This window comes from Ixodes scapularis, unplaced genomic scaffold, assembly GCF_016920785.2.
Source record: "Ixodes scapularis isolate PalLabHiFi unplaced genomic scaffold, ASM1692078v2 PGA_scaffold13__105_contigs__length_92229423, whole genome shotgun sequence".
Taxonomy (NCBI): domain Eukaryota; kingdom Metazoa; phylum Arthropoda; class Arachnida; order Ixodida; family Ixodidae; genus Ixodes; species Ixodes scapularis.
In genome coordinates, this window is record NW_024609839.1 from 40208597 (window position 1) to 40224279 (window position 15683).

Consider the following 15683-nt stretch of genomic DNA (forward strand, 5'->3'; position numbering starts at 1 on the left):
AGACGACACATTTCTTAACTTGTCTAAAAGTTCTCTCCTTTCTTTGCCCTCTTGTAATTTTTCTTTCAATCTTGTAACTTATCGAAGGAGCTGTCCATAGTGCAACACAAATAAAAATAAAGGCAAAAAGATAAAAAAAGAAACCGCGAACGTTTACCTTGAACCGTCATTCAACCCATTCGACGAATCGCCCTTCGACCGATTTCCTCTTGCGACAAGTTGTCCTTCGACGAATTGCCCTAATACGAATTGCCCTGTTCGACAAATGGGCCGTCGACGAGTCGGCTTTCGACGAGTTGGCCGGATCCCGGGCCAAGCCGATGGTGGTCAAAGGTTCTATGTTGCATCACGTTAAGTTGAGCGAATACCCTCACTAGAGTTGGAGTCGCATATTGTATGTGTAGACGGATGTTGACAGATGTGGCAATGCGTTTCTTTCATCATTTTTTTTACCATTTTTTTTTTCATGCGCTTTTTTCACCCTCAACCGAAATTGGAGCCTGTAGAGTATACACCAAGTGATAATTAGCTAAGGAAAAAAAATTTTTTTTTTCATCTGAAATCGGAATTTGCGAGCGGACTATAGTCCGGGAACTACGGTATAGCAGTACTTTATGATACTCATCGAGTACTGCTACTGCATTGGAGACAGCAAGGTCTGGTACCACGTTGTGAACTACAGCGTATTACCAGACATTAACGTCTATACTGCAGTTTTTTCTAGCCACCACTGAGCACATTTTGCCAAATAGACGCGGATTAGGAGTGTCACTGCGGTAGTTTATTACACGCTGTCGACCGCTAGCGATGTGGCCTGTGGGCCGGAAGAGCAGGCGCGGTCAAATTCGAAGGTCAGCAATGGCGGCTTAGAGGGCGCGCCGTCTTGTGGAGGTTCGAGTAATTAATGCGCGAAAATCGTCTATAGCACAGCCGCTCAGCGATCTCAGATTTCGTTCGCAATGTGCGCGCACACATCCGTGATAAGTGGACATGCCGATACCTCGCTTCGGGAGAGTTGAGTGGAACGGTCAGAAAAGAGTCAATAAGGTTCAGCGTGTTCCCTAGTCGTTATCTTATTGACGTTATCCAATAATGCTAAGTTCATAAGCTAGAACGTTTAAACAAACAAACAAGATAATCAATCCGATTTCAGCATAGAACCACCCAATGGTTGAATGCATTCGGACGAGAGGTTGCAGAGACCAATTTGAATGGAATGTTTCGCTGTGAGGATGTTCGTTAGGTCTATGGGTGTTTAAATTTATTTAAAACGATTTACAAATTTAATTTTTTTTACAATTATACAAGATATTCAAGGCATCTAGGAAGAACAAAATCTAAAATCCGTGGTTAACCCCATATTCACTTGAAAAAAAATAATTGACAATAGGATCTACTAAAAATTTGTTACATCTAAATATCCTAAAAACTGCAGTCGGTTAAGATAAGGATGGCTAGTTGGGCTAGTTGGTTTTGCATCATGGTGTAATACGCCAAAACAACAAGGACAAAAAACGAAGGTTGAACTATACAGGAAGTTCTGTCTAGTTCTTCCTTCGTTTTTTGTCCCTGTTGTTTTGGCGTATTACACCACGGTTAAGATATATCAGGACCAATTATCAAAAATGCTACAATCAGCTAAAGCTTAGTGTTATAACATGATGTTTAGGGAAACTCACAGTCGCAACGACTTGATATTTATTAAAAAAAGTTAGTTTTAAATTTTGTTTTGGTTCTGCCCGTCAGCCTGCTGACGATATTGAACCAGATGGTGTTATACCAAGTGGCCTCTTTTAGCTGACCCGTTCAGTGCATACTTATACAAACAGTAACATCGATCCATGTAAATACATTAGCAGCAGAATGGCAGTTCTCTTTTTCTTGAACCTGTTACAGATGCTGAGACATTATCTACACTTGTGTCATTCAAAAAAAGTTCGAACCGAGTAGGATTTACTCATTTGTAAATCTATAGCCAACGCGATAGGAGAATAGAGAAAGTTCCGTATCGCTGCAGAGATATCTAAAACCGCCCCCGAAACACGCAATCACGACATAAGCTCTCTGCAGCACGGGAATCAGAAACCTCCATAATCAAGAGCGTCCGATAGCGCCGCGCCAGGGGGGAATGCTATGGCGACACCCCGCTCCGAGCTTTGGGGGCTCTCTACGCTGCACTTTAATCGACGCGTACCGTTTGACCTTGCCATAATTACGAGCGATTCCTCCTCCTCGTACTCGTCGAGCGATTCCCGGCTCTCAACGCGACAGCGACGCTTCCGTCCTTCCTCTTCGTTCGCCCTCGTTCTCCAATGAGCCAGAACAGCAAGAGACGTCTCATTCTAACCGCGCTCAGCGATGACCGAGCGACACAAGCCGACGTACAAGCGACACCCCGCCACGGGCTGGGTGTTTCCCCGAGACGGTTTCGAATGGGCTGGCTTTGAGGCCGCCTGCCGACACCCGCTGTCCCCCAAGGACATCGTGCTGATGACCTACCCCAAGTCCGGGACGACCTGGGTGCAGCACATGCTTTACCTTCTGGTAAGGGACATGGTCCCCGTACCGGGAGGACGTCGACTGGACAGCTTCGTACCTTACCTGGAGAAAGGAGGACTGGACTTGCTGCGGGGACTGGACCTGTTTCCCCAGCCCATCAAGACTCACCTGTCTTTCACGGTGATGCCGTGGAGCGAAAAGCCGCGCTACGTCCTGGTGTTCCGCAACCCGAAGGACGTCTGCGTGTCCCTGTACCATCACGTGCGTGGGTTCTCTCGGTATTACCACTTTGACGACGGATGCTTCGATGACTTCTTCGAAGAGTTTATGGAGGGCAACGTGGACTCTGGAGACTATTTCGATCACCTGCTGTCACTGTGGAGCCGTCGAGAAGAGTCCAACGTGCTGGTGCTCACCTACGAAGAACTCAGGGCGGATCCACACGCGGGTGCCCGACGTCTGGTGGATCACGTCAGGTAAAGGTTGGGGGAGGCTTCGGGGTTGTGACTATAGACCGTTTTATATATTGAAGTCTGACCGCGGCCGACGCTGGTATCTGTGGAGCCAATCAAAGCAGCCATAAAAGTGCATCTTCACGGCGTTCATTATCTTTGTTTTTCTTCATTCCCCGGCTAAACCAATCGCTCACTGAGACGTGGTGCATCCACTGTGCGTGAGTGCGGTTGCGGTGGGACTTAAAAGTGACACGGAACCTCAAAGCGCCGTTCACACGCTTGCAACCGAGTAGGACAGAGAGAGACAAGACCGGTTTTTAAGCCTCTTGCGACGACGGAGGACGTGCTCTGCAGCAGCGCATCCGGTCGTCCGCCGTCGCAAGTGGCTTAAGAACCGGCTGGTCCTGTGTCTCTCGGTCTTAGTCGGTTGCAAATGTGTGAACGGCGCTTAAGGTTCTGTATTTCCAGAGTTTATTTATTTTCAAATTAGGCGGTGTTTTCTTCAGTGTTTATTTTATTTTATTTTTTTTTGCCCGGAGATTTTGCGGTTCTAGCAGTGTTCCAGGCGTTACCGAAAAAAGTAACACAATACGTTACTCGCAAATAAAAGGAAGGCATTACCTTTACCGTTACCGATAAAACGTAACGCACGTTAATTTCGCGTTCAATTTTTAATTATAAATAAACACTTTTTACTCTTTTGACCTTGCGGGTATGCATAAGCACCATATTTCGAGAAACATTATTTCCGCACAAAAGCTGAAAATAATCACCTTATCTTGTTTAAGGTTTCACCTAATTACACACAATAAACATTGGAAAAAAACACATAAAAATGTGACTTTATTTTTAATTATTTAAAATACTGTGGTCCTTTCGGTCTACATAAAAAGGGAAATAAACACACACACAAAACAAGAAATTAAGTCATGTACTCACGGCGTGAAGCGAGCGCAGGAGGGTTGTAGATACTTATGCATGCTCAAGATGTACATTTCCACTCGCCAAACTTAACTAAACAATTAATTCAACTGTGCTTCAAATTATTCAGGATTACAACAATTGACAACTTTCTCTGGCAGAGCGTTCTACTTAATAATATTTCGGAAAGAAGAAAATACTACTAAATAGTATTTAAAGCCATTGTTTCGTTAGTGGTAGAGTGAAATTGCTTTAGCATTGCTCGCCCCTTTGGAGCGGGATGTTGAAGGCAAAATGTAGAATTCAGGATTAATCTTCGTCAAGCCATTAGCCAAAGCGTATAATTCTTTTAATCTTAACATTTTCATTATTTTTCCTAAACAGTCAAGCCGTACTTCATTTGTGATCGCAGTAACCGATTCAGTGCGCCTGTTCTAAAAAATAAAAAAAAAACCAAGTGCCAGATTTTGTATCGGTTCTATTTGTGCGACCTGCTGCTTCCTGTATGGGTCCCATACGCACTCCCCATATTCCAATATTGGGCGTACATAACATTTATACGCAGCTGGCCGAACATCTCCATTTCATTAAGATGCAATTAATGCAACGGCGCAAGCAAGCTGGACAAAAATGTCAATAATAATCCCTGGAGAAGGGGAACAAAGGACAGACACGAATCTCCAAACATAGCTACGTGAGTGGTGCGCGAAAAAATCCGCCTGGTCCGGGGATTGAACACGCGACCTCTACAATTCCAGTGGAGCGCTCTAACTGAGCTAACCAGGCGTTAGCTCAAAAAAATCTGCTGACGTCTAACCCCTGCTCTACCCCAACTGAGCTAACCAGGCTCAGGTGGGATACAGCAGGGGTTAGACGTCAGATTTTTTCGGTCGCTGTGTTTGGAAATTTGTGTTTGTCCTTTGTCCCATTTGTTCCTCTTCTCCAGAGATTATTATTGCCATTCCTGCCCTGCTCGCTTGCACCTTTGCATTAATTGCATATAAATCATAACCTTAATAATGCAGGCCGTTCACCTTTGTTGGCGTTAGGCTGGTGGCAGCTGATAAAACCCGTTTGCTCTACTGACGCCTAACCCCTGGTTAGCTCAGTTGGTAGGGCGCTCCACTAGGTCCCGGGTTCGATACCCGGACCAGGCGGACTTTTTTCGGTGTCCTTTGTCCACTTTGTTCGCCCCTGTCTAGGGATTATTGTTGCCATCTCTATTTGCACGTTTAAGATGCCTTCTAAGAAAGCTTAGAGATAAGCCTTGGCGTATATGTGACCGACAAGACTATTCCAGCACAGAAGCTAAAACGGCTCCTAAATACTTAAATTCTTCTACTTTATTAAGTTCGAAATCGTCTGAAGAATACAACAAGTCTAAGACCTTTTTCTTACTGGTAATGCTGCGAGAGAGTTTAATCAAAATTAATTACCATACCCCATTTCTTAGTTCACAAAAATATTTTTTTCCAAGGACTGGTTGAGAATGTCCTGGCCCTGAACTGTAGCCACTTGAGAAAATGCCATACTGTGGTCTGCGAACATGTTAACTTGAACAGAGGAAGGTACATTTGTTGCTATACCATTTATATAAATTAGTAATAGTAGAAGACCTAACACTGATCTTTGCGGTAATCCTGAGTAAACTGCTAAAGGGGGAGAGCAAGCTCTGTTACAGCTAACATACTGCATTCGTCATACTAAATAAAAACGTATCCAAGATATCAAAGCCAAATTTAATCCCAAAGAGGCTCATTTTTTAACTAATTTGTCATGGGGTACCCGGTAAAACGGTTTAGGATAATCAATAACTATTACGTCCATCTGACTTCGTTCGTTTATAGCCGATGCAAACTTGCGTTTGACCTCTGATAGTTGCGTGACTGTCGATAGACCCCACCGAGCCCGTGCTGGTTCTTATACAGTAAGTTATTTTCCTATAAGTATTTATTTATACTTTTAGAAGTTATGTGTTGTAAAAGTGTGCACCATGTCGGTTGTTAAAGATGTAGGGCGATACTTTTAAAAGTCCATCTTATTTCCAGACTTGTAAATGGGCACAATTTTCTAACATAGCCAGTCTTCTGGTAGCTTACTCTGAAGGAAAGACGCTTGAAAATTTAAATATAAGTACCGCGACACCCACTCGGCATATCTTTTCAGAAATGCGTTGGAGGTGTTGTCTGGTCCGGATGCATTTCTATCATTTATATTCAGAAGTAAATTAAAAATACCACTTTCTGGCAAAAGCAACTCTGGCATTTGTGAGTCATTGGGTCCGTTGTCAAGGTCTACCGGCGGGTGACGTGACACCGTAAAGACAGACTGGAAGTATTTGTTCAATTCTTCCACAATTCTAAAAAGGACATGAGGCGACCTCATTATGAAGTAACTCTTTAGACGTTTCTTCCTTCGGAGTCGAAAAGAAGCGCCAACATTTCTGTGGGGCTTCCCTCAAGAACCGCGAGAGCACATTACCACAGTAGCTTTTCTTTGTTTGCGTCACGAGATCTTTTAACTATCGTCCTTCATTTGCTATCTCAGTAGTATTTCTTACTTTGTTTTCTCTTCGGCGTTTTATATTTCGCTTCAGTTGCAGAATTTCTCGTTATCCAAGGATGTCTCCTTTGTGCTCTCGCTTTCCTTGAAGGAACAAAACGGCGTATACAGTGGGACACAATATTTTTAAACCTTCTCCACAGCTCGTTGACATCAGATAGATGACTGAAATGATCAAAATGCTCTTCTGGATTGTCAAGAACAGACACATCGTCCGCATTTTGGAAATCGTGAACTAAGTTTTCTGGACGGGTGTTTTGAGATGTGCTTTTCGAGAGTTGCGATGAAAATACCAACATATTTTAATCTGACACGCCATTTATAATATCGCTCCCGTCCGCTTCAACCATATTACTAACAAAAAAACAAAACAAGTATATTGTTTCTTGACCAGCATTTGTTTCTCGTTGAGATAAAATGCAGTATACAGGAGCAGTTCTGTGGACAGTACCTAATTTTTACCCACTTGTTGTCCAATCAACACTGGGAATGTTAAATTCTCCCGTCAAAATAATCTTATCTTTGTCCCTAAATTGTAGGGCAATGTAATCCTATACATATTCTACAAGCTTCGGCGAGGTATTTGGGGGTCTATAAACGGCACCTACAATAAATATATTTCTGTGGATTGTTACTTTACACCGTAATACCTCTGCGTTGAACGCTATTTATTGGCACCAGGTCTACTGTTTTTTTTTTATTTTTTATGGTTGCACCACCGCCTCTCGATCCTTTGTCTTTTCGAATAATTGTGTACGAAGTTGGGACAATTTCGTTGTCCCCATTACCATCGTGTAACCATGTCTCCGTAATGACAACAATGTAGGGGTCATTAAACAACAAGATCCTTTCCGGTATGTCTATTTTATATCATATATTTCTGGCCATTGAAGCTCAAGATCTTAAATAATTTCAGCGGGTGCTTACAGTACGATTTCTGTTTCTGCTTGTTTTCTATACACGGCTCCCCCATTGATGTCGTCCAACATACAAAAAAAAAAAAAGATTATCGCCAATCTTTAACTTGTTATGAATCAAGAAAACGTGTTCCCCCTTATCACGATGCCGCTTGCTGCATTCCCACAACTTCCTGTGCCTTTGAAGTGTCATCCAGGAATGGTCGTGCTCCAATTGTCATCTTACTGACCTTCAGAAGTCTGCGTTTTTTTTAAAGGTTATTCTTTTCTGCGGAATCAAATATTTTAACGATGACGGGTCGATTCCTGTTCGTTTTTGACCCATAGCGCCAAGCCCAGCCTCCTCTGACACTCAGAAAGGTCTTCAATTACGACTTGATCTTTAAGCACTTTAGTCTCCTTGCACCATTACGTCGGTCTGTTGAACCCTTTTGGCTATGCTGTCCAATTTGCTTTCAGACTGTTGTTGGTTACTTTTTATTACTTCGAAAAAATTCATAATCACGTTTTGTGTCAACGGAATGGGCTTAACCATTTCCTCCATTGTAAGTGGAATATCAGGAATATCATCAGGAATATCAGGAATATCATTCGATGTCCCCGCATAACAATAGGTCAAAAGTCACATGTATAAACAAGAAAAAAAAAATAAATTGAGGCATTTTTTTTAAGTTTTGGAAAGAATGTGCGACGAGTAACGTAACTATGGTACACGTTACTCGAAATAAGTAACGGAAGTACGTTACTCGTTATATTTTTTTTTTAAATGTAACGGAAATGTTACCCGTTATTGGGAACGCCGCTATTCGTAACGAATCACGACCAATACTGGTCTCTAGTGACTATTTCTGAAGTCAAAGAGACGAAAATGTGCTGTTTTTCGGGGTTTACGTTGAAGGAAACAAAAGACGAGCGTGAAAGTCCGGCCGCTTTGTTTAATCCCCGACCGCCTGGATTCCGAGTCACAACACTTAACGCGTCAGAAACATCCGTCGAGTTAAAACACCGATTCGTGGATGTTCTGTCTCGATGGATATATTGACGCGTTGGACGTTTTCACTCGGATGGATGTTTTGACTCGTGGATGTTGAGACTCGGATGGACGTTTTCACTCGATAGACGTTTTGACTCGATGCATGTATGAACTCGGATGGATGTTTTGACACGATGGATGTTCTGACTTTGTTATCACGTGACCTACTGAATGTTTTTATTCGTTGAAAGTTTTATCTTTTTGCGTGAAATGCCGGCTGTTTTGTTTAATCGATTCTTAAGAGCACGGTAAGCAAGGACTCACTACACAGGCTCCCGATGAGCCTAAATCAATTATGAAATAAGAAACATTAATTATTTTATGAAAGCTTGTAGGGAATGAAACAATATGAAGGTATATTGTATATCACTGCATCAGTGTCCACTTCACATGTTAGTGACGCTGCCCACTCTGTCACTAATGTATCGAATCGGGGCGTATAAGAACTGCTTACTACAACGAAGTCTTAGCGCCCTGCTTCGTATTGGATTCAGGTGGGACACCATGAGCACTGGGGATGGCTTCATAACGAGGTGAGCAGTGCGGGCGCACGCAAACTATTTGCTACTCTCCCTACTGCAATACTTTTTTTTAAAACTTGCGTTCCAATGCGGAGCGCAAGTTTGTCTGCTTCTTTTGCGCTGGTTGTGGTGACGTCAGAAAGACGGCGAGCTCTGATTGGCTCTGATGAAGGATTGTGGGCAGACCTCAAAGCAAGCTGACTTGAGGTATACCCACTATTCTTCATTCAGGACCAATCAGAGCTCGGCGTTCTGACGTCACCACAACCCGTGCACAAAAAAAAAAGGAAAAAAAAAAAAAAAAAGCAGACGAATTTGCGCTCCGCATTGCGGCGTGGCAAAGACGCAGAAATATTTTCTTACGGGGCGAGGAATATTAGCAATTAATCAAAACCAACGTGCTAAATATCATAGAAATCACAATTTTAATATATTTTTCCGCCGTTTTTATTTGAAGAATGCCGTTCAGGTGGACCAGCAAAGCGCGCAATGAGTTCTGAATCTGCGCTAGTGCTTGAGCAAGCATGAGGCCAGAATTCCGTGACGCCAGCCCCTCAAACGATTTAATATCACTCCGCCAGCCAATACGAACGCCAAACACACCCCACTAGTGGATTTGGTCGTCTGCGTCGCCGCCCGGGCGCCGTAGACCCTGGCAAGTTTCTTGGCCCTACTTTTTTTGCAGAAAGAGAGCTATGCTTTGTAATTTTACAAAAACGACCGGTTAAATACACCGTTGACGAAAAGTTTAGATTGCTACGTGCAGGCGTCGATTTTTACGGTTTATTTCAGATCGAGCCTATTGGGACTTGGGTCACCCTACAGATTTAGACATTTTTAAAAGTAATTAAATATACTGCAATTTACGAGCTCAGTTTAATTACTAACAACCAATAAGGCAGTTGAAGCAATAGAAATATTCGTCGAGGCTATACTTGCGACATTTTCTTAGAATTCTGATTTTTCTTGCGTAGATAGAGAACGTTCAAAGGTTCTCATTTAAACTATACTTTACTTCTGCAGGCTACCAAATTTAAAGTTTTTTTAAGTACCTTCGAAAAAAAAATTGCGTAGTGTTTAGACCATTCTGCATTTTTAGACGTTTCTGCGAGAAACGGGAGCTCACCTAGTGGATAACAATGTTTTTCAAGGAAACTTTGGTCGGAAATTAATTTAAATGACAAAAATTGTTGAGCAGTTCTTTTGCAATCTTCCGCAATATTCCTTTTATGGGAGTTTGTACAAATGCTTCGCAGATTCGAAGCAACGGTTTAGATGTATCATGATGCCATGATGTATCCTAGTCCCTTTCACTTTAACTACACCCTGCATTTGAAACCCCATATTATTTGCATTTTAAGAAATAGACATTCTAAAATGATCTAGCCATCTCAAAGTTGAATCAATGTATTTCACTATTACTTTTTTCCTAAAGCAATATAATTGAACCTTCTCCCGCAGGAAATTATGAACTTGTTCCCCTACACAAGCGCTTCAGGGGAACTTATGTTCCTCTGAATCGCCTGGGCAACTAATTTCTTCTTGTTACCATTGAGTGGTGTAGCTGCGTTTTCTAATGTTGCTCTGCAGTCATTGTAATATTATCCGTAAGTTTTTTGTTTGGTTCGTTTATATGTTTGCTTATGTATAAGCGAATGCAAATTGTGCTCTATGTATGCGGTGTATTTCATTTCCTGCTGCTGTTTATTAGTGTATATCTTTCTTTACTCTCTCACGCAATAACCCCAAGAGGGCTTAACAGTATCTTGAAATAATAGACGAGGAATTGTGACTACACTCTACCGCCACTAGCAGAAATAGTTTGTCCCTTCGCACCCATTAATCAACAGCTTCTTGATTTATACTTCATGCTTCTTGGTTTGTGTAACGAATCAATAGGCACGAACAAACCCGAACAAGGCAAAAAGTGTGTTGATAATTCATTCATAAGGAAAAGGTGCAAGCAGAAAAATACTGTAAACACCACATATTTTGCGGGTTTCAAAATAAATTTCGGGGACATCTTTTTTGGTATAAAGTTCCGCAACCTAGGTAACCGTCACGCCGTCAGAGTTCTCTTATTTCTTTCTTTCTTTTTTATGTTCACAACTTTCACAGTTTATAGGGTTCGTACTCGTGCCTATAAAAATGGCTGTCATCTGCATGGAGGATCGTCGTAGAACAGCAGTACGAGGCTGGGTCTGCGACGTGTAAGTAATTCTAGTTTTGCAATAAACGAGCAGTATTAGAGCCTCACTTTATTTTTTTCCGCCAGGAAGTTTGGGCAAGCACCTTTCTTGTGAAGCCAGTCATCTAGGAGCAAGGGAGGGCGATTTTCACACCGCGGCACCACCACCAGTGAAAGTTGCATCTAAACCGGGTGACGTGAGGCTCATTTCGTTCCCCACGAAGTACGCGCTTCAGGACGTTTAGCTTCTCCGTTCACGAACTGCCACTAGCGATTTGCACCAAAACGGTGGCGGTGCGAGCTACAGGCAACTTTGCATCAAAAGCACTAAATATATTAAAAAAAAAAAGACGACGACGACGCGAACGCAGTTTACGTGGCGGGTCCCACCGTAGAACAGCTGAGATTCATTGCCTTCGACGCTCCGCCGGCTCTACTTCCTACGGTTCGCCCGGAAATCACTAGAATTTTCTCAGAGGATAGCTTGTTAACTTTATTAATTCAGCCGTTGATACAGTTCTGCATCACGATCATCTGGCGGGCTCGTTGGTTGATCATTATGTTGAATTAACAGCGCAAATACGACGAGGAAGGATAGACAAAGGAGACAGGATAGAGCGCTGAACTAACAACTGACGTTTAATAAAAAAGAGAAAGAGGAAAAGGCCCTAAGAATGTTTTTAGAAATGTATTATGAAAACCAGCAAAAACATATGCTATAGCTTAAGTACTCCCATACACTGCCTGAAAATGAATTGCTAAGGATATTAAGTTTTAAGTTGCTCGCTTAAAATACTTTTTTAAAAACGATTGAGTCCTGGGACGAGGTGCATAAAACTCCGGTATAAAAAAGAAAAAAAGAAAGTGGAAGTTTACGTCTAAAATATTCACATAAGCTAAGGGTAGTTAAAGATCGCGACTTAAAAAATAAATTTCTTTTGGTGACAAGGCCACAGACGGCGCGCTTACGCAGGCATCCCCACTGGACAGAATAAGCTGTGCCTCGAAGAGCTAGCGAGTTCGCCGCTCCCCGAAACGTTTCAGAATTTTTGTTTTCCTGAACAAGGCGGAGCACTGGCAGTTCTGACATGTATGGCAAAGTGGCCTGCTGGCGACGACTTTAGTGACACGGCATGTTCTCTTAGACGATCGTTGACACAGCTTCCTGTTTGATCCACATGCACTCTGCGATATTTTTCTATCGCATTGTGCTCGGACAATAGCTAATGCCCTTCCCATCGGCCAAGTTTCCTTTATCTTTAGGTACGTGGAAGACTACCTGGTTCTCCTCACAGAACGACCGGCAGACAATGAATTACAAATATTCGTCAACATACAATCCACTTTCATTGAAAAAGGACAAGGGCTCAAGTTCACACATGAGTTACCGGTGAACACCGTCCTTCAATTCTTGGATCTACGACTATCTTTCTTTGAACATCATACTTGTTAGAAGTACGCCCCAAGATCCAAGAAAGGCCTCCTGCAATTCGATTCGGCACATTGAAAGATTATTATGAGAGGAATCGTAAAAAAACTCCCTAATTGCGGCGCCAAAGAAATCCTGTGTACATACAGCGGAGGAAAGCTTTCATAATCAAGTGCAGCGTCTTCAAGATTCTGGCTATCCAAGTTCCATCTTGTATGACGTTGCCGAGTCCATTATCACCTCACGTGGAGCACAGACGATAAAAAGGACACAAATATCCGACCGGCTGTGCTTCCATACATTCACCGCATTTCCCACCACCTTAAGAATATTGCATCAAAGTTTAACATCAAAGTCGTATTATTTGCGCTGGACAAACTAAAGAAGTTGTGTCCGAAAATTAACAACAAGCACCAGCAACAGGATGTGCGCGGAGTTGAACATCACCAAAGATACGTCGAATGCCAATGTGCAGTCGTATACGAAATACCGTTTACTTGTGGGAAACTGTATGTGGGTCAGACAGGAAGGTGTGTCAACGATCGTCTAGAGAACATACCGTGTCACTAAAGTCGTCGCCAGCAGGCCACTTTGCCATACATGTCAGGGACTGCTAGTGCTCCGCCTTCTTCAGAAAAACAAAAATCCTGAAACGTTTCGGGGAACGGCGAACTGGCGAGCTCTACGAGGCAAAGGTTATTCTGTCCAGTGGGGATGCCTGCGTAAGCGCGCCGTCCGTGGCTTTGTCACCAAAAGAACTTTACTTTTTAAGTCGCGATCTTTAACTATCCTTAGCTTCTGTGAATATTTTAGACGTAAACTTCCTTTTTCTTTTCTCTTTTTTATACCGGAGTTTTATGCACGTCGTCCCAGGACTCAATCGTTTTTAAAAAAGTCTTTTAAGCGAGCAGCTTAAAATTGCGGGTTTTTGCGGGTTTTCATTATACATTTTTAAAAACATTCTTAGGGCCTTTTCCTCTTTCTCTTTTTCATTAAACGTCAGTTGTTAGTTCAGCACTCTATCCTGTCTCCTTTGTCTATCCTTCCTCGTCATATTTGCGCTGTTAATTCAACATACTGATACAGTTCTGCACGCAACAAAGAAATTAGTTATTTTTTTGCCCTTAATGCTGTAGACAACCTAACGAGGCTTGAGAAACGCGAGCTCGCCCGCGGAAACATAGCGCCAGGAACATACCAATAATTCCTACTTTAACCACCAAATGGCACTGCTGGATTTTTTTTTTTTTAACACGAGCGCACACAACGTTTAATGAAGTATTTTGCTTAAGGCTGCGTTCCCACGGCAGTCATCTTGAACAAGGCGTTAGTTCAACCAATAGATGGCGACACGCACCCGTGGGGTGGCCGAAATATTGGTTCACAGTGGGGTGGCTCGAGCACCATCACGTTCCCCTCGTGGACTTGCTCGCGCCGCTGCCAGCTGTGCTCAGCTAGCTCAAGTAGCGTGGTCAGGCTGGGTATAAATTGAGATGCGGTCGGCGGTTGTAACGGGCTTTCGCAATAAATCTTACCAAGAAGGAATCAAACGTTGATTGACGTGTCAATATTCCATCAATGAAAATTTCCTCTGCAGGAATGCACGCTCAGTAGACTCAATCTTCCAAGACACCAGTGGAAGCGGACGTCAAGTAAATTGCCTCGCGATTTACGGTACTTACCTCACCATTTTAATGACGACTAAAAAAAGGTCACGAAATATTATATTTCACGGGGTCCGGAAGATGTTGTAAAGGTTGTTACATTATAGGGGGGGTTCCCAGAAGACAAATGCCGTTGCAATATTTTCGGAAGTACCGACACACATAATGTTGTAAGTTCAGCTTAGGAGGAATATGATGAAAACCATTAGAAGAAATAGGAAGACGTTTATTTGCAATGAAGACGCTATGAATGAACGGCGTTTAGCGACGGCAAGTTATGAGCGTTCGGGAATTTATAAGTTCACGTGATTGCTAACTATGGACATGCGGACAATGAAGACCAGTTTTGTCGGGAGATGGTGTTGCGGTGTTGACCTGATATCGGACGACTCATGGCAGACGAACAAGCAAGTTTCTTCTCAGCGAATGGTAAGTGTCCAGTGTCAAGCACAACACGTGGGTATACCGACTTTGTCGACGTTTCGAACACTTACCGCTTTCGACAAAAGTCCTGGCACATGGGCTAACTTAGTGGAAAGACTCGAACTTTTCCTTCAGTTCAACGCCATCATGAACAGTAACTGAAAACGATCCACTATTCAGTCCGTGGGTGGCGAAACGTATCCACATCTGCGGAATCATGGGCGATGCGTACTGTAAGTGGCTGGAAGTTTACATGATGCCTGCCATGACGTCCAAACAGGTCATTGACGTTCTACGGTCTCTTTTACCTACTTTTGCCCTACCGAAAATACTTTTCTCTGATAACGCGCCCAATCTTGCTTCAAATAAAATAAACAAGTTTTTGAAGAAAAAAAAAACCGGCTTCAGGCATCACATTAGTGCGCACCATACCATCCTGCAACTAACGGGCAAGCAGAGCAGATGGTGTGCGAAACGAAAAAAATCCCTTTTGAAGCTTACGGAAGAAGCAGTTTAGTGAAGAATCGCCAGGTTCTTGTTCCGGCAGCACGCATCGGTTTCATCTTACACGGAAAAAAACCCACCGAAGCAATATTCGGCGGACGAAGAGCCACACTCCTCGATCTCATGATACTATGGCTTACGAACAAAGATCGAGAGTTTCCCAGATCGGGAGTAATGGCAGTTTATTCGGTCGGACAACTCGTCTACGTGAGGAATTTCAGCAGAAGTCTGGCCTTCCATGTAAAACTTGAGTAGAAAAGGCTCTATGTTGGTTGACCAGGAGGTGTCATCTCTCTGAATACGTTGGATATAAATGCCCTTAAGTGTAAATATAACTAAATCACAAAACTTTCGTTGTGTATTGTGTAACGGCCCTTGTATTTGATAGTAGAAGCTATAGGGTGGTGATTTGCACCTTTCACACCAGGCTCCTTTTTCTTATTTTTCGCCTCATACTCCTTTGCGGTTTAAGTATATGCTTCAAGAATCTTTTGGAACGGGGACACTTTACGTCAACGAGGCCATTTGTTCCAAGTAGGCAATCAGGGAATGCTGCTAGAAATCCGT

The 15683-nt window shown here is 42.9% G+C and overlaps 1 protein-coding gene across 1 annotated transcript; it reads left to right on the forward strand.

The window, feature by feature from the left end:
• The first annotated feature begins 2274 nt into the window (after positions 1–2274).
• Positions 2275–11047, forward strand: LOC115331867 (sulfotransferase 1C3). Its single transcript, XM_040208953.2, has 3 exons — positions 2275–2975; positions 8882–8920; positions 11027–11047. Exons 1-3 carry the CDS (start codon positions 2359–2361, stop codon positions 11031–11033), a joined length of 663 nt encoding a protein of 220 aa, XP_040064887.1. The 5' UTR covers positions 2275–2358; the 3' UTR covers positions 11034–11047.
• Positions 11048–15683: the final 4636 nt, after the last annotated feature.